We start from the raw sequence: 23,295 nt of genomic DNA on the forward strand, positions 1-23,295 counted from the left end.
ACAAGTCTGAGACAGGGTGACCATTTTTAATAACATTCATTCTAAAATGTATTCACTCATTTACCTGAGTCTCCTAATTAAGCTAGTTATGATAACACAAATTTGTCATGCCAAACAGAAATTCTAATACTATTTCAACCCCCCTCCCTCACCCCCCAAGCTCCTCAAGTGTGGCTGCCTGTGCGGGCAGCACACGTATGTACACACATGATAGTCCTTTGCCTCTACCTTCCCTGGAACTTATGGGTTTCAGTTTTTCCTTATAACAGCTCCCCTTCAGTAGATTTCCATCTTTTCACCTGCTGTAATACACAGTTAACCTTAATTTAAAGGTACTGTAACACCTTGTGGGTGAGAGATAAAGGGATCGCAAAGTGTTAACAATTTTCCTTTGGCTCCGAGGTGTGTGTGTGCGTGTGTGTGTGTGTGTGTGTGTGTGTGTGTGTGTTTAATCTGTTTATGGTAGAGTCAATAGTTTCAGTAGGGTAGGTATTCTTTATCTTTTACTAGGTAAAAATAACAGTATTTTCTATTGACCACTGAAAGAGATTCTTGATCAAATACATCAGATAATCAATAAAACAGTCACATAAGCTGAGACTGTTTTCAAGTTAGTTCTCAATTATTAATAACTAGGGGCCCGGTGCACGAAATTCGTGCACTGGGTGTGTGTGGGGGGCGGGGGGGGGGGTGTCCCTCAGCCCAGCCTGCCCCCTCTCACATACTGGGAGCCCTCAGGCGTTGACTCCCATCACCTTCCAATCGCAGGATTGGCCCCTTGCCCAGGCCTGATGCCTCTGACAGAGGCGTCAGGCCTGGGCAGGGGACCCCCAGACCCCTCCAATTGCTGGCTCTGCCCCTTGCCCAGGCCTGATGCCTCGGCCAGAGGCATAGACCCCCATGACCCTCCGATCACCTGATTGGCCCCTTGCCCAGGCCTGACGCCTCCACCAGAGGTGTCAGGCTTGGACAGGGGACCCCCATCTCCCCCCGATCACTGGCTCTGACCCCCGCCCAGGCCTGAGGCCTCTGGCCCAGGAATCATGTCTGGGCAGGGGACTCCCATCTCCCTCTGATCGCTTGCTCCACCCGCCGCCCAAGCCTGACGCCTCTGACCCAGGCTTCAGGCCTGGGCAAGGGGACCATCATATCCCCCCAATCCCCGGCTCCGCCCCCCACCAAGGCCTGATGCCTCGGCCAGAGGAGTTGACCCTCATCACCCTCCGATCACCAATCACCGGATCAGCCCCTTGACCAGGCCTGAGGCCTCCGGCAGAGGTGTCAGGCCTGGGCAGGGGACCCCCCAGTTCCCCGCGGTTGCAGGCTCCGCCCCTGCCCAGGCCTAACGCCTCTGGCCTAGGCGTCCGGCCCAGGCAGCGGGGACCTGCAGTGGCAGCGGGGGGCGCTGCGATCGTGGGCTTCGCTTTAGGCCCAGGCAAGGGACCCCTAGCTCCTGGGACTGCCAGCTTCGACCGTGCCCAGCTCCCATCGCTGGCTCCACCCCTACTTCCTGCTATCACTGGCCAGGGCGGAAAAGGCACCTGATTCTCCGATCATGGCTGGGGGGCAGGGCAAAGGCGGCCTTTGCCCTGCCCCCCAACTCTTAGCTCCCCCCTGGGTTCCCGATCACTGTCAGTGGCAGGGGGCTTCTTCCTGCTTTCCCTTTCGCCTCCCTGCATTGTGCCTACATATGCAAATTAGCCGCCATCTTGTTGGCAGTTAACTGCCAATCTTAGTTGGCAGTTAATTTGCATATAGCCCTGATTAGCCAATGAAAAGGGTATCGTCGTACGCCAATTACCATTTTTCTCTTTTATTAGTGTAGATGATTGTTCACGATGCACTTTAATATGTATCTACTTTTGTGAAGTATCATTGTGATTCTATTCTACTCCTACCTTCCAGCCCCCAACCCCTCCTTCTTCCATTCCTGGTGGGCACTTAGGAAATGTCCATTAAATTTAATTCTGGGACAAATGAAACCTATTTAATATTTTTCCGATATAAATCTCTTTATCCAGTTATATAAGGATAGACATTTTTTTCAGTTGTCTGCATTGTGAAACTCAAATATTCCATTACCTCTTAGATGAAGTTCAACACATGACAGATTAAGCAGCAGCTGCCAATGTGGAGGGCGGTGCTAACAAAGGAACGTACCTACTCAGATGCTGATACCACTGCAAAGGGCCTTATGATCATACTCAGTTTATATCCTTTAACTAAAGGCACACAAAACTGACTTGTTGAAAGCCGTACTGTTAGTTAGTGGACAAGCCAGAAGCCTCATCCAGATTTCCTGGTTCTGGTTGTTTGGTTCACTCTATACCGCTAAATTAAGATTTCTGTGTTATGCTTAATTACAGTAAAATGTACATAATATAAAAGTTACCATCTTAACACTATTAACATTTATGTTTGTACTTTGGAACAAGGAAAGGCAATGCAACAAGCATCAGTGCAGCAAAGAGGAACACATGGTCACCACATAGAAATTAAATCCTAAGACTCCTTTCCGGATGGGAGACATGTGGTGTTCAGATCTACAGCTCTGCAGAGAAAAAAAATTATTTTCTTCCCACACAGAGCACGCGCCATCCACTACTTACATTCCCATTTAGGAGAAAGGCCAGCTGTACTCTTTAGATTTCACTAGTTTAATACAGAAGCCCGATTAAGTCTCTCCCAAACCAATCTCTGAAAATGGATACAAAATACTATATGACAGTGGGGGGAAAGTAGTACCCAGCAACCACTGGCATCCTTACCAACTAAAATATTTCCCTTAAGAAGAACGGCTCTTACTGTTAAATAAATACTTGCTGGTGGCGTCCTCCCAGCAGTGAAAGGACAGCTATCTGAGTGTTGAGTTTCTTGATGCTAACCTTCTCTTCCGTGCACCATGGTTCAAGCAGAGACACACTAACTATCAAGATGGTAAGAGAGTCACTTTGCAATGTCCTGTTTCAGATGTTACCAAGTATGACTCACACTTTCTCCCACCCACTTCCTCCTCTGAACTTTCCTTGCTTGAAAGTCAGCATTTAAAATCAATCCCCCAAACCTCAAGAAAATAAACCAGTGGCTCCTTTTTGGAATTTTCTTTTGTTTCAGGGGCAGTGAAAATTGTACCATAAGGTGGATTTCACTTCAAAGTTCTAAACACATCCATCAAGCACTTTTTACTCTAATATTTTAGTATCAGTCCTTTTGAATTTCTGCCTATGTTAATGCCAGTTAAGACACAGCACCATACCAAAAAAAAAAGTACATAGCTTTAGGACTTGGATTTGTCACTTACAAATTTTGATAGAATTATCAAATTTTCAATTCTCAACTCTCCTTCCTAGATTGTTATTTGAAATTGATAAGAGACTAAGCAATGGAAACTTTTTTCTTGTCTTCAGAGATGGAAACAACTTTCTATTCCAGCATCTACCATGATGCTTCCACGGCACCTCTAATCCAAGGAATTCCAAATACTTTGTAAAAAGCCATTATTTATTAATATTTCAAAAGCACTACACTGACATGGATAAAGAATACAAATGCAATGGTCTTACCACTGCAATTGTATCAAAGTTGCTGCTACAGCACCGGTAAACTATGAGCACGTTTCACCAACAAATCAGCTCTCTGCTGGCACAAGGGCAGAAATGCCACTCAGGTGGTTCTCAGGACTCTTCAGAAAGGATGTCAACTTCCAGTGTGCCACAGTCTCACCCCCCTCTAGTGTATGACTCATGGCTGCTGCACTCACTGACATTTCCCACATTTTGGCATTTATGTTTGTGACTCATGGCATCCGGGATTCAACACTGGCCTGGGAATCAGGGCACAAGGGGTCCCGGCTATTATTATAACCCTGGAAAATCACTTCAGTTTTCTGGGACTGTTCCTACTTCTATAAATGGATTGCTGGCTCAGGCAATTTTTAAGGCGTCTTCTAATTATAAATGGTGTGTTAATTAGATTTAAAAAAACAAAAAACAAAAAACTCAGAAGCCTGGAAAGAGTTACAGATAACTATTGGCTAATTGGTGACTACTTCCATATTCATGTCCTTACAAGACACATTTGCTAGTATAAGTTAATCTTCCAAGTCTATTTCTTCTATTAAATTAGAAATGTCTGAAAAGCAAAGATTATGCAATTTCCTCTTGCTTAGACCATAAATATTAGGGGTGCAGCCCTAATACCTAGCAACAAAGAACCTTTGCTTCCTCTGTAAATAAAAGCAATGTTGTGTTTGCTTGTATCAAAATCTACACACTCTCTTCTGACTCCTGAAATCACAACAGGTCGACAAAACCTACAGAAAGTAGGGGAAAAACCTGTTACCAGCTAGAGCTAGAAAATTGTTTCCCTGGGGCGGAGGGTGATCTGACTCATTCATTGCACGGGTGCTATGAAACAGTTTTAAAACAGTAGCGGAGCATCGACTTGTGAACCAGGAGGTCACAGTTTGATTCCCAGTCAGGGCACATGCCCAGGTTGTGGGCTTGATTCCACAACCGGTAGTGAGGTGTGCAGGAGGCAGCCAATAGACGTTTCTCTCTCATTGATGTTTCTATCACTCTATCCTTTCCTTTCCTCTCTCCCCCCACCCCCCGCCCCCCATCAATAAAAACATATTTTTAAAAATATTATTTTTTAAAGGATCAGTGCTCCCTCCTACTTATAGGCAGGTCTCATGCTTTACCTTCATCTCCTGGTGCTGGTCCAGCTGTTCCAGTTCCGAAGAGCTTTCTCCGTTTTCCTTCTCTTGACCCTTGGCGTCTGTGTCTGCCCTTTCTTCTTCCAGGGGGAGGGCTGGGTCCACACTGGGCGTCCTGCAGCTGCTGTCAGAAGCATTTCCATCACAGTCATTTGTTGTGGGTGAGGCGGGGCCCGTGGTACTTTCGTCTCCTGCTCCATTCACTAAGTTCGTGTCAAGCAAGGGTTCAGCAGCTTGAGTAGGAGTATCTGGGCTACCAGCGGCCCCTTTGTCCTCCTCACATTCCACCTGGTTTTGTGCCTCCATCACACCGTTAGCCACACAAGTTTGTACACCCTGAGTTGGCTCCACATCATTTCCCTGCTTCTGTGGTGGGTCCTGGGAGGGGAGCTTTTGCTGAGGTGTGGTTGTCAATCCATGCCTTCCTGTGGTTCTAGGAACACTTAGGTTCACAGCTGAATTTTTCTTCAAATCACCGTAACTTGATAATGTGCTAAAAGACGAAATCCAGAGGAAGTGTGAGAACACTGGCATGGACCAGCTCTAGAATAAAAACAAGTTTATTCCAGCGGAAAGGGGATAGTTAGTAAAGACATTTCCCCTGCTGATGGTTTTAGAAACACAGATAAGAATATTCCAGTGTAGTTTTCAGTCTCTGGCAATACTATCTGCACTTCAAGAAACATTTAAATAAAGATGACAGGCCTGACCATTATCTATAAGGGCTGAAACATTTCCTTGGGCTGTTTATCAATATTGCCAGTTAGTAGAGACTTAAATATGAGAAATATTTATATTTATAAAACCGTCTTTTGCCAAGACCTCTACTTTCTTAACATTTTAAAAACAAATAGAGCCAGTCCTCAATGTATGAAAAGATTAGAAACCAAAAGTTATTTTTGTTTGGGAAGTGAAATACATCTCAAAAACTTGATTGCACATGCTGCCATAGCCTCCTAACTCATCTCTCCGCTCCCACGCCCGGTCCCCTCCAATCTAGTCTCTCCAAGTTGGCCGCAGAGATCAAACTCAGCGCGGGCTTCCCCACACACTTAAAGGTCAATCTGGCATCCTGACCATGGCCCATGGAGATTCTGTATACTCTGCTAGCCTGGCCTCATTAAATTCCATTTCTCCTCACTCCCCGTGCTCTTGCATTTCTGTCTCCTTGCTGTCCCCCCACCTCCCAGTAAGCGAACACACGCATCTAAGGATCTCTGTGCTGCTGTTCTCTCTGCCCAGGACCTTCTCCCTTAAGACACTGGCTGGCTTCCTCCTGCCCATCACTCAGGGTTCTGCTCAGATGTCACCTCCTGGATGGTTCTCTCCAAGACAGCATACTCCACCACTAAATAAACATTTTCTTTTCTTTTCTTTTTTTTAAGTTCTTATTATTACTCACCAACGTATAGACCAACAATAGTATGATGGAACCTAACTGCCAATATATTTTAATATTCCTATGGGAATATTTGTATAACATCTTAATCTAGGATTCCAAGGAGGAAAAACATAAAACTCTGGGCTGCAGTCTTGGAGAGATTCCTATGACCTAACGAGGAATAAAGATAAATTTAGACTAATGCTCCAAGAGGGTGCAGAGCGTATCTGTCCTGTTCTCTGCGCTATCCCGACTCCTTAGCACAGCACTTGCCATATGAAAAGTGCTTAGTAAGTACTCAATGAGTAATAAATAACTGTGGTTGTGATGACGATCATGGCACCAATTCAGTATTAGCAGCTAACATTTATTAAATGCCAAAACCTACACCAAGCCCTTCATAATGGTTATCTTGTTTCAGCCTCATAATATTTCCAGAGTAGGGCCCCCATAAATCCAGGCTTTGAAACTCACATAAAGTGGCAATGTCACATGGCTAACACATGAGAAGGCCAGAGTTCAAACCATGAAGTCCGATGCTAAATCCCACAGTCTAACCCCACATTATAATAAATGCACTGGGCCATGAAGGAGGGAGAGAGGAGCAAGTGAGTAGGCCGCATACAATTGTGCGAAGACAGCCCAGGGCTCGCATCCTCCCAGTACAGGAAGACATCAGAGGGTAGAGACGGGAGAAGGGGCGGGGGGGGGGGGGGGGGGGCGGGGGGCGCAGGCGCACCAGGCACAGCAGCAAGGGCCATGGACGATGCTGAGATGTGTGTCCCCCTCTCTCCTCACTCCACTCCTCCCAGATACTGCTGATCTGGACTAGAGAATGGAACAGAGAATAGCAACAGATAGCAGGAAAGTAATAAGGGAGGAAAGAAGACATGGTCAGTTTCAGCTCCACAGGAAGGAAAATATTGGTAGGAGAATACAGCATCTATGTAAAAGTTGGAGGTTATCAAAATAAACAAAGGTGACACACTCCATCAATGAAGGTTGTCTTCTATGAAGTATACCCTTGGCCTAGATAATTTCCCAAATGGCCCTTGGGGAACTGAATCAAACTGTACTCCTTTTTCTGACCATATGAGCAACCCAGTAGAAAGACCCTCAGAAGATCCTCTGTAGCAAGCTTTGGGCTTGCTTAGGATTTCTGGAAAGGACTGCTGTGGATGACAGGAGGGAATTTCCTGCAATAAGTGACATCCAGGGGACATGTGGGGAGAATAGGGTAAGGGATGAGGTGGGGGGTTAGTAAAAGCAGTGGTTAATTCATAGGAGATTCCTGATGCTTTGGAGAAAAACAGTTGGCCTAAGCAGTGTCCTTGGGAAAAATCAATGTTCAGTTTTGTGGGGAAATCTGATTTATTTCTAAAATCCTGAAATCTGTCATAGGTTAAAAAGACTAGTTTCTCTTACTCTCCAATAAATAAATAAACAAACAAACAAACAAACTACAGTAAAAAATAAAATTTCACTTGTTTCACTCCTCTATGTGACTTATCTTAATAAAACAGAGCTATCTAAATTATTATAAAGAGCAAAACTCTGCTACATGGGTGAGGTCTTAACAAGTGCAACTGGTCTTCTATGATGCCACTGCAGCAGACATTGGTTCTTCCTGTCAATCTACTGGGGTAACGCACAGCCCGCCAAATCTCCCTCTAGTCCACAGAGTGCTGGTTCAAGCTGTAATAACTGGGGTAAAACCCGAGAGCTATACTGCAGGCACATGGACATCAGTGGACAGGAAATACAAACTTCCCATTCAAGCCCCATAGACCCAGAGCAGTACTAAACCCCTCAGGCACTTTTAGGGTCAGTTTCTGCTCACGACACCTCACTGAGAACATACAGCTATGTTTCATATTGGCAGTGGACTTGGCCACAAGTAACAGGCCTTCAGCAGATTTGCCAAAATGCTCATGTGATATCCTAGCTTCACTTAGAACAAGTTTTCTTAAAATGTCATAAATTATAGCCCATCTCTCTCCTTAGATCCAACCTTCTAGCTTGGCATCAAACTATGACTTTGTATCTGTGAAGTCTGAAAGAATAAAGGAAAACTGGTATCAATGAATGGGAAAACTGTGTACCTTCTGCATATGGAGAGGAATGCAAAGAGGGGGTTACCAGATTTGTGAGGTTTAGAGGACTCAACCTTTGGAATACTGACCCACTCAGGGGATTCGGGTTCTGGCACGCACCGTGAACAGGGGCCAGGGCTCCAGGGCCTCGCTATATGACAGTACATGGCCCTGGAAACCTACAAATATGAGGGGTCGTGCTCTCTGAGATTAAATCAACTTGTTCTGGGAAACAAAAATTTTAAGTGGAATTAAATCATTTAGTAGATTGCTATAATTTAAGATAGCAAAGCTATTAAAAAATCCTACTTCCAAGGAGGAGATGTTGAAATTTAAATATTCATGACTCAGGCTCCCCCAGTTGACGGGGAAAAAAAATTGAAGACAGGCTTCTGAACTAATTTTCTCCAGAACTTGTTACTAAATATAGTCTCATTTTAAATGAGGGACACCGCCGCTTAGTAATGGGTCACAATTTCCAGAAGATTTTGAAAGCATTTCCAAACTTAGGTTCATTACATATATAACAATAAATCCTGCAAACAGTACAACCACCTAATATTCCCAAATATTACACTGGATTTAATGGAAATTAGTGGCTTCAAGGATGAGAGTAAACGTATACATATTCTGTTAAATTATATATAGTCTCTTGATGACATAAAAATAACAAAATGCTTCTGATAAAAATTTTCCAAAACTCTATTTGTCAGTGATGGGAATTCTAAGAAAAAACAATTGAGGGCCATATAAGTAGAAAAGCAACTTATGTGAGTTTTTTTTTTTTTTCTTTAAGTGAGAAATACAGTGTCTCACCTACCTTTTTTGAAACATTAGGACTAAGGGATATAAAACTATATCAATTGTCAATATCTCTTCACAATACCTAGTATATAGTAAGAGCAGGGGTGTGGGGAGAGGGGAAACAGATACAGATTGGACACAGAAGACCCATGTTAAATACAATGGGTCAGAAAGAAGCCTGCAGAGATGGGACAGGGCCACTGGAGTCACATCCACAAACATACAAAGCAAGAAACAGAGATAGGGACAACCTCCTGCCTTCCCAGCCCAGATATCCAGTGACCAACACAATGGCCCCAAGGACACACACAGATACCGAGCACTGAGAGGGCACGCCGATAACACACGTAGCACACAATGCGAAGAAGCGGGTGCTATTAGTGCTGCACACAGATAACGAACAGTAAATGACAGTTTCTACTGGGGCAAGATTAAATACGTTTAAAATTCACTATTTCTAAAGGCCTACCAAACCCAATGGAAGAAGATGTATGTTTGAATCGGAAAACTTATGACTCTGTCATCTTTTTCAAAACTCAGCTTCCGTCTCCCCTCTGCCTTCTCCCGTTGTGAATTAGCTCTTACCTGCCTCCTTCAAAGCGACTGATGAGATCTGATATTTTACTGGATTTTTCTTTTGAGACACAAGAAGCAGAGGCAGGTTTAACTTCCTCCATCCTGGGTGCTGCACTAGATAAAGCTTTATGCTTAGGGGTTGGGTGTATACTGGACAAAGGTGAATTCTGCAGATGTAATGGCTTTGGAGGCACTGTAGAAAAAGAATTAATAGAATTCAGTATTTCCTTAACAAAACAAAGCAAAATCTGGTGTCCTGGGTATAAAAAGCTTCAGCATTATCAAACTTTTGTCAAGAGGTCTGTCAACTTTGTATTGAAACTTAACCAAGCCTTATCTATCTTGGCTCTGTGTCTTGTGGAAATTTCATCTCCAAGATTCAAGTAGTTCTTTTCATTTTAGGTCATTTGAAATATGGTATTATTAAACATCTAGGGGTCTACATAGGGCCATGGCATCCCAATACTATTAGATATAACATAGCAGTTATTTATCTAATCAGAGAAAGGAGAGTGCTAAATTTAAAACTAATTCCTAGAGATATACTGCTTGCTTACAAAAGACATTTTTAATAACACCGAATAACAGATACGCCAGAATCCAGACCAATAAGTTAAACATAAAAGCCAACAAAACAACAGCAACAAACAACAGTAATGTTGCATTACTATAACATCTTCCCATTTAACAAAAGTATCTTATCTCATTTGATCTTAGACAAAAATGATCAGTGCATGGGCCAACACTCTAACCATTGAGCAACACCAGCCAGGGCTCATAGCTGGTTGGAGCATCTACCGTACACCAAAAGGTTTCAGTTTTGATTCCTGATCAGGGCACATACCTAGGTTGCGGGTTAGATTCCCAGTTAGGGTGCATATGGGAGGCAACCAATCAATGTTTCTCAAATCAATGTTTCTTTCATATCCTCTGGTGAGGATTAAACAAACAAACAAAAAATACAACAAAACCTTTCTCCTAACGTCTGGAAGAAGGCTGAGGAATCATGTCTCTTCCTAATCACACGCCCCAATTTCCCCGAGCTGGTTACCCTGGTTTTCAGTCCTCTCATCTCTTTTATAAACTCAGTTGACGGTTGGTTGCCTGATGCTCACTGGCCTAGATCTTATCAAGTCTGTGCCAGTTATCAATTCATACAGAGAAGAGACAAAAATGTATATCACAATGGGCTACAGGCGTAACAATTCATCTCATTCCCTTTCAATACAAATGAGAAGAAAATCCCAATGGAAAAATGATATTATTTATAAACATGATATTATTTTCCAAGATGTGCTTGGGGAAAGGGTTAATATAGTATCTATTGGGAAGGAGAAGGCTTACATAAGTGTGATATTTGTTAATCTTAAGGAAAAATTTCCTGTGTAGAATAAATACATACCGAGATAGTAAACCAGGACAACACCACACCAAACAAAACAAAACAAAACAGTTTCATCATTAGGAGTAATTTCAACATTCATAACTAGAATATTCAAAGGAAGCAAATATGGTCTTTATAATTCTGTTTGCAAAGATTGTTATAAAATAAGTCATCCTAATCTCGAGTTTACTCAGTAAACATTTCTTATTTGTTATGTTCCAGACACTGCCAGATGCTTGAAAGTTTCAAATAAAATGATGAGTTCAGGTTCTGAGTGACTCTACCGACCCTTCCCATCCCAATTACCTCTATCTCTTAAACCATTTCATAACAATGTGTACTTTCCCCCAAAGCACTCATATTATTATGATTATTAATTAGTTGTAAGTAGTACTCAGTAATAGAGCAGCAATGAAGTATTAAATACATTATAGATGTAAAGCTTTTTCCCCCACAAGGCTAGAGTTCTGTAAGGATAGGAACATGTCCGTTTTTTTGTTTTGTTTTGTTTTTACTTATTTTATTATTTTTTAAAAAAATTTTCTCTCCTTATTGATGAAGGTATTACGTATGTGTCCTTATCCCCTGATTGCCCCCACACCACACCACCCCCCCACTCATGTCCTCACCCCCCTGGTGTCTGTGTCCATTGGCCAGGCTTATATGCATGCATACAAGTCCTTCGGTTGATCTCTCCTCCTTTCCCGCCCCCTCCCCTACCTTCCCTCTGAGGTCTGAGGGTCTGATCGATGCTTCTCAGTCTCCGGATCTGTTTTTGTCCGTTTTGATCACAACTACGTTCCCAGTAACTCTCTGCACAGTGCTTGTGGCACATTTGTGGAACACGTGAAGGAACTAACTAACTGAGTCATCAAGGGGGCTCATAGTCACGAGCGGAGACAGTTTAATTATATGGATAAAGGTGGGCATTGGATACACAGTTATGTTAGAAGCACAGAGGAGGCATCTACCTGAGCAAGGGAGATGATCCAAGTGTACAGGAAATGAGTAAACATACGCATATTAAATAAAAGAGCACAAATGCCACCCTGGCTGGTGGCTCGGAGGGTTGAAGTGTCGTCCCCTACACTAAAAGGTTGTGGGTTTGTTTCCCCACCCAGGGACATACGGGAGGTGAGAGATTAATGTTTCTTTCTCACATATATGTCCCTCTCTCTCTCTCTCTCTCTCTCTCTCTCCCCCCCCGCCCCCCCCCCATATCTCTCTCTCTCTCTCTAAAAAAAAAAAAAAAAAAATCAATAAAAACATCCTTGGGTGAGGATTTAAAATGAAGTTTTTATTAAAAGAGCATAAGTGCTACAAAAATCTCAAGATGGCACATGAATGGCTGAAGTGTCACAATACACTGTCTTAGAGGAAAATAATGCATACTTTTGATCCTAGTGAGCAATGTTACCCCAATAAATTTAATTTTTTTAAAAAGAAAATGACTCCTCTCTTTCTCTCACCCTATCTGGTCTTACTTTTATACTACGAAGGGTGTAAACATTTTGAAATGTTTTCTGAATGTCTTCTAGGTGTCCTATCAGCACGTCCAGTTCATTATAACTAAAACTCAAGAGTCTTTAATTACTGCTAACTTCCCCTGAAGCCCAAAGGATGTGAATAGGAGAAATAGTAAGTGTGATATTTACATAATTGTGATTATCCATGCACTGCTAATCAGGGAAATGCAAATTAAAACCACAATACGATATCACATCAACCCCATCAGATTAACCAAAAATTTTAAATGTGACAATACCAAGTGTCAGTGAGAATATGAAGCAATGTGAGGTCTAAATGTGAAAAGTATACATTTTCAAAGGAAATATAATTAATACAATCATTAAGAACTCAACATTTCCAAAATATATATCCTAGAGAAATCTTACACATCAATACTGTACAGGATTAAAAAAAACATTTATTTATTGCTTTGAGGTGTGGGGAGAGGGGAGAGAGACAGAGAGAAACAGAGGGAAGGAGAGAGAAACATCGACTTGTTCCAGTTATTTAGGTATTCATTGGTTGATTCTAGTTATGTGCCCTGACCAGAGATCAAAACCCAAAACCTTGGCATATGGGATGATATTCTAACCCAGTGATTGGCAAACTGCGGCTCGCGAGCCACATGCAGCTCTTTGGCCCCTTGAGTGTGGCTCTTCCACAAAACACCACAAAACCAAGTGCGGGCACACACATACAGTGCGATTAAAACTTCATGGCCCAGAATTTGGAATTTTGTGGAAGAGCCACACTCAAGGGGCCAAAGAGCTGCATGTGGCTCGCGAGCCGCAGTTTGCCGACCACGGTTCTAACCAACTGAGCTACCTGCCCAGGCTGTACAGGGTTGTTGTTGTTAAACTTACTTTTTCATTAATTCAACAAATATTTAATTCCTATTAAACTCTATGCACTTGACCATATCAATGAACAAAAGGAAAAACAAAAAAAACCATAGCGCCCTGACCAGTTTGGCTCAGTGGACAGAGCATCGGCCTGTGGACTGTAAGGTCCCAGGTTCGATTCCGGTCAAGGGCATGTACCTTGGTTGCGGGCACATCCCCAGTAGGAGGTGTGCAGGAGGCAGCTGATTGATGTTTCTCTCTCATCGATGTTTCTAACTCTCTATCTCTCTCTCTTCCTCTCTGTAAAAAATCAATAAAATATATATATTTTTAAAAACACAAAAAAACCATAGCAAGTAAACCATATATCACAAGGTGGTAAGTGCTAAGAGAAAAGGGGGGAAGGTTAAAAGAATAAGATAGAAGGGATCAGGAGTGTAGGGATTGGGGGGGAAAGAGCAGATTGCAGTATTAAGTAGGGTGTGCAAAGTGGGCCTCTCTGAGAAATTCTGTTTGACTAAGACTTGAGGAAGTTGAGGGAGTGGAGGAAAAGCATTCCATCACATGTAGCAAAAGCCGAACACCAATGGAGACCAATGTGACTGAACCCAAAGGAGCAAGCACAGAAGAGCAGGTATTGAGATCAGAGGGAGGGTCTGATAACACAACTTTCTACAGATTTTGAAATGCATGAAATGAGAAGTCACTGCGGAGTTCTGGCCACAGGAGGGACATATGACATAAATTCCAAAGGCCTCACTCTGGCTGCTGTGCTGGGAATTTTTGGGAGGTGGGCAGAAGAGTCAGGAGGTTATTTCGAAAATTCAGGCAAGAGATAATGGTGCTTAGAAGGAGATAGTGAAATAGTTGGATTCCAGGTATATTTTAAAAGTAGATTTCCTGGTAGATTAAATGTGAGGTCTGAGAGTAAAAGCGATGAGTCAAGGATCCTTGACTCTGAGACCTTTGGCCTGAACAACTGAAAGGATGGAATTGTCATCAACTGGCACATAGTAGGGACATTTTTTTTTGGAGGAAGGATTGATAGTGCAATTTTGGACATGCTAAGCTTGAGATATCTAGATGACTATAATAAAATGGGCTCTCTTACAACCAATTTTACAGACAGTAAATAGAACAAAACAATTTAGTTATTCAAAAACTTCCAACTAAGCAAAGTAATTATTAAGAATGAAAGAGACACTAATTGCAATTTAAGTTTGGGGATGCGCACTACATTTTTAAAAAGATTGTTTTATTTACTTTAGAGAGAGTGGAAGGGAAAGGTAGAGAGAAACATCAATGAGAAGAGAAACACTGATTGGCTATCTCCTGCAAGCCCCCTACTGGGGATCTAGCCCTGGGTGGGGATGCCCACTACATTTCAATTATTTTTATTTTACTATGAAAAACAATAGCTGGCTATATATTAATACATTATAAATTTATAGAGTTATACCTTAAGAATTGAACATTCCACATAGAATGCTTTACTTTAGAAGCAAATTAAATAGGTTCGAGTACTTTAAATATACTCAAATTATTTAAATAATAATGTCTTTCCAAGCTCATGAAACTTTTCTGAACATTTAGGTTTAATGATGAAGAAGTGACAAATAGTGGGTTTTATCAAAATAATTAACTATGTAGAAAATGTTGTGGGTCAAAGCTCTTAAGGGAAAAAGAACTATTAGCTTTAATTGCTAAGAAAGTTATTTTGAGTCCTGTCTAGCATGGCAGGAAACAGGCCGATTTTAAAAGCAGTGAACAAGAGGAAAGACTTACATTTGAAGTTTCTCTGTAATTTATTTGTTTGACTGGTAGGGTTGGTATGAATTGAATAAACCATTGTTTTCCAAGCCTTAGGGTGTTTTCCAAGGCGAGGGAAAACAAGCCCTAACTATTGAAGGAACCCATTTTTAAATTTACAGGCTCCAATTTAGATTCAAATGGCAAGGTTATCTAATCTCTAATCTAAAGTTTGGCTCTTTTATCCTTTTAAAAAGTATAATTCTTAAAAAATATTTACTTATTGGTAATTAATAAACATAAACCTGATGTTGTTCTAGGCACATTACTACATAAACACTACATTAAATAACTAATAAAGTTATTTAATATTGTGTCTTCTTTTAAAATTTATCATAATAAATTATAGCTATGATCTTATTAGTGTTCTACATGAGAAACAAACAAACAAGATTTAATTATGAGCTGTTTTCAGGATCTAGATAAGAGTTTTATATTGGCATTTCAGGGTGGATAATTCTTTGGGGTAAGGTGAGGTAGGGGGACGAAGATGTTCTTATAGGATGTTGAGCAGCATCTCTGGTCTCTATTTAGCAAAAGCCAGTAGCAACTCCCTCAAGTTGTATCGGAAAAAGTCTCCAGACAATACCAATGGGGAGGACTGTCTCCCGTTGAGGACCACTGATCTAGACTAAGAGTCTTCAATTAAATTAGAAGACTAATTAAATCCAGAAGCCTCAGCATCCTCACCATTCATAACGATATAGTGAAAACACAGGGGTTGGTGTGATAATCCCTTTATCTGCACAGGAAGTGCCATTAGCATCCCCTTCCTTTCTCCGCCTTGGTCCCCCAGATGTTCTTTTTTTTTTTTTTTTAATATATTTTATTGATTTTTTACAGAGAGGAAGGGAGAGAGACAGAGAGTTAGAAACATCGATGAGAGAGAAACATCGATCAGCTGTCTCCTGCACATCCCCCACTGGGGAAGTGCCCGCAACCCAGGTACATGCCCTTGACCGCAATCGAACCCGGGACCCTTCAGTCCGCAGGCCGACGCTCTATCCACTGAGCCAAACCGGTTTTGGCCCCCAGATGTTCTTAAGGGTTTGGAGAAATGAAAAGTAGCTTCCTTTCACAAGAGGGCGAGGAACACTGCTTACTGGTAGATAAGTCAGTAAGTGATGCCCAATCTATTTGGCAGCTGACCTCATAATACCAAGATGTATACTCACTTCAGGGGCACTGGTCTCTATAGGGCACGCATTCTAAGTTGTAAACAAAAAAGAGCAGAAACAAAGAAAGTGGAGGAAACATGGTGATAAAGCAGGGATTCATTCAACAAGTATTACTGAAGATCTGCTATGCTACGTGGCAGGCATGGGGGATGCAGCAGTGCAAAAGGCAAGGAAAAAAATCATTGTGGATGAATAAAATATATAGTAGGTCAGCTTGTAATGAATGAGAACAAAGAGTAAGGATGGGGAAATAGGAAATGTCAGAGTTGAAGGTGTGGTTTAACTTTTAACAAGGGGGGCCAGGGAAGGGACAAAAACAAGAGAGAATTTTTTTTTTCTAATTTACTGATTTGAGAGAGAGAGACAGACAGACCTAGGAGAAAGGGAGGGAGGAAGAGAAAGAGAGAAACATTGATTTGTTGTTCCACTTATTTATGCATTCAATCGGTTGATTCTTGTATGTGCCCTGACCTGAGATCAAACCCACAACGGTGGCATATGGGGACAAAGCTCTAACCAACTGAGCTATCTGTCCAGGTTAAAAACATATTTTTTAAAACATTTTTTATTTTCCCACTTATTAAACAACAATGAAGTACAGTGCATTATTTTTTGGGAAAAAGGTTGTTTTGTTATGCCTTACTTGTAGTGTACAATAAAAGTGAATCTCGACTGGAAAGTGTTAGTTTCCTCCTGTACAAATGTGAATTTGAGATGGAAAAAAAAAAGAATATTTTTTTTAAAGAAAAGAATATTTCTAAAAATAAGTATAAAGTCCTTATTTAATTTATTGAGTACAATCATGAACTATAACAACGTTTCAGTCAATATTCGACTGGTCCCTTTTAAAATTATAATGGGGCTGAAAAATTCCTATTGCCTACTGACTGTAGCTGTCATAGGTGATGCTGGTATAAACAAACCTACTGCCTTGCTAGTCACAGGAGTAGAGCATATACAATTTATGTACAGTACATAATACTCGATAATAAACACTGTTATTAGTTTATACATTTACTGTACCATACTTTTTATCATGTTAGAGTGTACTCTTCATACTTAAAAGTATCACTATATTGGTAGTTATGTAACATTGTATGCATGAATCCACACTCAAAATAGGAAGTAAATATGTACTGAAGTAGCAATACACTGACTTTCATATAACTACAAACAGCAAAAGCAAGGTTAAATGTTGTCTCCCTAAAGAATATGATTATTTCAGCACACAGCTCAGGAAGGACACTTCTGTAATTTATCTCAGTGAACTATGAAAAACAATGAAGTAATGCAATGAAGCTTCCAAAAAAAGGCTTTATAAATAATGAAATTCTTGCGTTTGATCTGGGCAATTACATAAAATTAAATTATATTCTTTTTTTATATTCTTACCCTGTTTGATCTTTGTCAGCTCAGGTTTAATAAGCAAGATGGAATTTTGTACTTTGCAAATAAATGGCTTAATTAAATCATGATCAAAAATTGCTACATTCGTATTCACATCAATGTTACAGGGATGAGTATGGACAAAGGAAAAGGTTATAAACACATGAATAGACTATTCATTTGAATCACCAATTTTTTCTCCTTGCTGTATAGCCATATCTCATCACCACCAATACTCCTACTAGTGAGAACAAAAGAAAAATATCTCATAATGTGGAAGACTCAATTTTAAATCCTTTTTAAAATTCTCTTTCAGAAATCTTTAAAACAGAAGAACTTTCAAGTATAACACCAACTCTTTTATAATGCATTCTCTATAACACTTTTTTTCTTTGCAAGAACAGGAAAGAGACCAAAGTAAATACAAAATAAACCAAATACAAATTGATTTTTCCAAAGTATAGTAATTCTACAAATGCCCAGTTTGTTTCTTGGCTGAATGTTGAGCATTCAGTATAAATAAAAATCTGTTAGGAAGAAACTACACATTAAACCATAATGGAGCTTTAACTTTACATTACATTTCAAAGGGCGTTACTATCTTCAAAATTATAATTTGGTGCTTCTCAAAGTTAACATCCAGTTAGAGATTTATTGTAAAAAGAAATGGTACTGAACAAATTCACCATTATAATTGTTTTACTACTTGCTGGCTACTCCTTCCTTGAACCATTTATTTTTATTTTCTACGGATGACTTTATTAAGAAGGTTTTTCAAGCCCAAACTCCTTAATATTGTAAAAGCACCTTCTTACTCAGTACGTTAAGCACTGTTTTAGAATGATCTGTTTCACAGATCCTCTGACATTTAGCAGGTCATAAGAACTGCTGACAGTACTTCTAAACACACATTCCTTTGTCACACATGTATTACGCAAACAGTAAGTTAGGCCCTGTGCTAAGTCAGGCATAATGCATTAACAGACCTCTGTCCCTTAAAGGGGACATGTAAACTATTTCCGAAACATGAAAAGAACTATGACAGAGAAATGTATAAGATGCTTTAGGAGCAGAGGAAATACCCAACTCTGTCCGACAGGGTTCTCCGACTGACTTTTCTCCTGAAAACAATAAATGCACTCCATTCCTCCCATTTGTAGCTTAAAACTCTTCCTTAGTGGTCACCATTCTTCTGGGTTGCCTTCACTGATGAACAAAGTACCCAACCTATGCCAAGAACCCCCAATCAACGTACCTTGTGGCTTTGGACTTGCAGCTGAGTGTTTTGCTGGCGTTTTTCCATTTATTCCCTGAGCCTCTTCATCAGATACATTCTGATCAATCAGTGCAGTTGTGCTGCTTTTCAAAAAGGGTGGAATGATAGTGATCTTTGGACAGGTACTGCCACCTGCGAGAGTTCAAAAAGAAAGGGCAGGTAAATGCAGAGGCAGAGCACTACCATGTCTCATGACTGAAATTCCTCCTGACCCCATAAAACAAAAAACAATCTCAGTTACGAGGCTAAGCACAGAAATGCTTTTCCCATGTGTGCTGACCCTGACAAAAGAGTCTCCCTGGGAAAGATCTCATTCCATGTGCTTGGGAAACCTTATAATGCACATTGACAGACTGCTGTGCACACGTGCACACGCACACACTCGAACACACTCAAGCACACACAGGCATTCTCTCTCACTCCTTCAACTCCTTTCCTTGCAGGGCTACAAAAAGGGCATATCGGATGCAGATGAAGCCGGCTAAGGAGAGGTCTGGAGGGCCCCACACTAACTTGTTCCTTTCCAGCCTGTGAGCAACTCGAAAGAGCAAAGCAGTTAAGTATCAACCTGACAGCTCACTAAAGACTGAGAGCGAGGAGAATGGCTCCATTAGAAATGAACACATACACACACACACACACACACACACACACACTCACTCACCAGCTTACTCAACTCCAAATTAGCATAGACAAAGAATGATTAGATTATATGGATAACACCATCCTATTCAAACCCCTGAATATTCTTTAAAACACTGAAATACAACATGAAAGATAGAGGAAAAAATGGATAAATTTTTTTTTGATTTCTGATATAGAAGTTAAATGTTGAACTTCAGAGACTTTAAAAGAAATCATATGCCAATGTTTTCTCTTTACACTCATATTAAATTTCCTTTTCTTCTAATTGACATGGTGACATTAATAACAGATTGGACCTTGCTTAGCAGAAAAAAAAATTTTCTACCAGGGAATTCACTATTACTAAGTAAAACTGTGCAGAGAAAATGTGATTTGGTTAAAAACAGCTTCATTTTTACAGAATCAAAATATCTATGAAAAGAGAACTATTAGAAATAAAAAGCATTATTAGTCAAAACAAAAAAGCTAATAAAACCCAACTTTCTTTTTTTAAAATATATTTCTTTTTAAAAAATATATATATTTTATTGATTTTCCACAGAGAGGAAGGGAGAGGGATAGAGAGCTAGAAACATCACTGAGAGAGAAACACCGATCAGCTGCCTCCCGCACACTCCCTACTGGGTATGTGCCCGCAACCAAGGCACATGCCCTTGACCGGAATCAAACCTGGGACCCTTGAGTCCACAGGCCGACGCTCTATCCACTGAGCTATACCGGCTAGGGCTTTAACATATTTCTTTATTGATTTCAGAGAGGAAGGGAGAGGGAGAGAGAGAAACATCAATGATGAGAGAGAATCATTGATTGGCTGCCTCCTGCATGCCCCCACTGGGGATCGAGCCCACAACTCGGGCATGTGCCCTTGGCCGGAATCGAACCTGGGACCTTCAGTCCACAGGCCAACGCTCTATTCACTGAGCCAAACCAGCTAGGGCCCCAATCAACTTTCTATTCAGTAAAAAACAAATCCCTCTTATTTCAATTGATTGTTAAATAATATTGATTAAAAAAAACCATACTATTGCTTTCTTGTCTGTGCTCCCTTTAAAATTTATCTTGGTAATACTGATTTTAGAAGATGTTAAGAGTACCAAGTATTGTCTGAGAAGTTCTAAGAGACCCAGTGCAAAAACAAATGTAGTAAGGTTTCATCAGACAGCTTTATGCTAAAGTGGGCTGCCCGCTGGATTAAGCATTTCATTATTTAGCTAAATATGACAAAGGCCTTTCTTGAATTTACGATGTAGGAAAAATTATTTCACAGCATATTACTAAAATTGTAAAGAAAAGAAATAAAAGATAAAATTTTTAAATGTGTGATCTTACCTACCTTCTTAAAAAACTGTGAAGTAGGCCAAATATATCCCTAAAATCTACAGCCCATAATCCAACTGGTTAGTCTTTTACTAGTAGGGGCATGAGGACTTTCATTCCCATGGTGATCCCAAGAATGTGTTGGTAATCCTACAGGCCACCTGCTGGGGTCTAGTGAAACACAGCCAAGGTTGTGGGTTTGATCTCTAGTCAAGGTACCTAAGGAATCATCCAAAGAATGCATGAATAAGTGAACAAAAAAATCTCTCTCCTTCTCTCTGTTTCTCTTCCTCTCAAAAAAAAAAAAATCAATAAAAATTTTTTAAAACAGGAAATATGGTAAAAGAAAACACTTTTAAAAAAATCTTTAGACTTGAATTTTAAGAGATCATGTTCATTTTCTTCTGTAGTAAACTTAAAAGATTACCCATCTACCCATTTGGTCAGATTTATTTATTCTTCAGCAATCAAAGCATTCAACAATGACAGCTTTTATTCTCAATCTTTAATAACATTGTATTCATTATACTTGAGATTGCTTTGCTTTCCTATGAAAACAAAAACAAAAAAATACCCAAACTATCCACCTATTAGTTCTGCAGCACAATTTTAATAAAAAGTTTTACTCATATCTGGACAATTTATATGATGTGGGCAGAGGAATATTAGAGTTTCAAGTGTCCAGTCCTGTAAGTGAAGAGCTTTGTTCTTTGATCCATTCCTCAATCCACTTCAATATCTGATTGATATTATCCTCTAGATCTGGTTTATTGCTGGGCAGTTGATGCATTATTTCTTCCTTGTAGGATGCCAATGCTTCTTCATACAGAATTTGAAAAATTTCACATTGAATGCTACCTTTATTTTCATCTCACTATAAATCCCTTGTGTCAAGTCTTTTGCACAATACACTGTTATCTGTTTCCAGCACAAAAACTGTATGAAACCAGCATTCAGGGAAGAATTCACAACTGTGGTAGTCTACAGTAAATTCCACCTTCACTCATTTGGTTTTCTAACTCATCAACTACTCTATTTTCATCTAAAATGGGACAAGCCTACTCTTCATCACAGCCATCATATAACTGCCCTTCTCGAGCTAAATTGCCTACATCAAGTGGTCGGCAAACTGCGGCTCATGAGCCACATTCGGCTCTTTGGCCCCTTGAGTGTGGCTCTCCCACAAAATGCCACATGCGGGCGTTCACGTAGAGTGTGACTGAAACTTCGTGGCCCATGCGCAGAAGTCGGTTTTCGGCCTGGGCAAGTCTATTTTGAAGAAGTAGCGTTAGAAGTGGGGGGGTGTCGGTCAGTCAGGTGACAGGAGACGCAGCACAGGCGGGGGAGGCGTGCACAATTCATGCACGAGTGGAGTGAGCCAGTCAGTCAGCAGTCTCATGTGCAGTGGTTAGTGCTAGTTGCGTCCACAAATTGCGCACGGGTGACCAAAGTACCTACTCGAAGCATAAAGTTACCTGTATTTTTCCAACCAGCTGCAAATCCTACAGGTATTTTTGTCATCAATTTAAGAATTGTAACTCTTTTGTGTTGGTGGCTTTATTATTATAAAATGAAACAATTTTTTTAGGTGCCCTGTTTGAGATGGCTACAAAGAAGAAGCAAAGAAAAATGGAAGACGAAAACCGTGAATTTAAAGTTGAATGTACCTACCTATATAGTTTAAGTTTAAAAAATTTGGCTCTCAAAAGAAGTTTCAATCGTTGTACTGTTGATATTTAGCTCTGTTGACTAATGAGTTTGCCGACCACTGGCCTACATTAATGTATTTCAATCCTGAACTTGATGCAAATTCTTTGCCTAGTGTTTTTTCCAACCCCCTGGAAGCAACATGGCCCTCAATGTGATGGCTCTAGAAAACACATGCTTAAATGGTTGGGTGTTTTTTTAAAAAGAAAAAACAACCACAATGACAAATATGCAACAGAAACCATCTAACGCTGTGAAGCCAAAAATACTTACTATCTGGCCTTCTACAGGAAAGTTAGCTGACCACCGTTCTAGGTAAAACACATAAGGTAAAGGAAGTTTACCTAAAGGCAACACCATTTCACGCAGTACTTCATCTTCTAACATCTTGGATATTAGCAATAAGAAGTTAAACTTCTTTTTGCTTGTTTATGACTGACTCAGCCTACTCCCATTTGGAGACAGTCCTCTTTTGGATGCCAGTTGCATAACAGAGATGAAACCCAAATTGTAACCAGATGGTCCACCCATTCAAGACAATTTATATTAACTAAAGAGGCTTTTGGTCCCAATTTACCCAGAAGAACCAGAAGGAGTGATTAAACTGTTATCTTGGACACAGCTATAACTAATCACATTATATTAGTACCAGAGGCCCGGTGCACAAATTT

The 23,295-nt window shown here is 40.5% G+C and overlaps 1 protein-coding gene and 1 pseudogene across 2 annotated transcripts in view; both read right to left on the reverse strand.

Annotated features, from left to right (window-relative positions):
* FGD4 (FYVE, RhoGEF and PH domain containing 4) overlaps nucleotides 1–23,295 on the reverse strand; it is a 224,573-nt gene that overhangs the window by 47,695 nt on the left and 153,583 nt on the right. Inside the window, exons 2-4 of the mRNA XM_081083679.1 lie at nucleotides 18,935–19,087; nucleotides 9,581–9,764; nucleotides 4,703–5,210 (exon numbers count right to left, since the gene is read on the reverse strand). Of these exons, the coding sequence (XP_080939805.1) occupies nucleotides 4,703–5,210; nucleotides 9,581–9,764; nucleotides 18,935–19,087 (845 nt within the window). The remainder of the gene's footprint in view (nucleotides 1–4,702; nucleotides 5,211–9,580; nucleotides 9,765–18,934; nucleotides 19,088–23,295) is intronic.
* Nucleotides 21,591–23,011, reverse strand: LOC308512307 (adenylate kinase isoenzyme 6-like; annotated as a pseudogene). The gene is made up of 3 exons: nucleotides 22,898–23,011; nucleotides 22,691–22,755; nucleotides 21,591–22,025 (listed from the first exon to the last, which is right to left on the reverse strand). The product of its transcript is annotated as an adenylate kinase isoenzyme 6-like (transcript).

This window comes from Myotis nattereri, assembly GCF_964212035.1.
Source record: "Myotis nattereri genome assembly, chromosome: 2".
Lineage (NCBI taxonomy): Eukaryota > Metazoa > Chordata > Mammalia > Chiroptera > Vespertilionidae > Myotis > Myotis nattereri.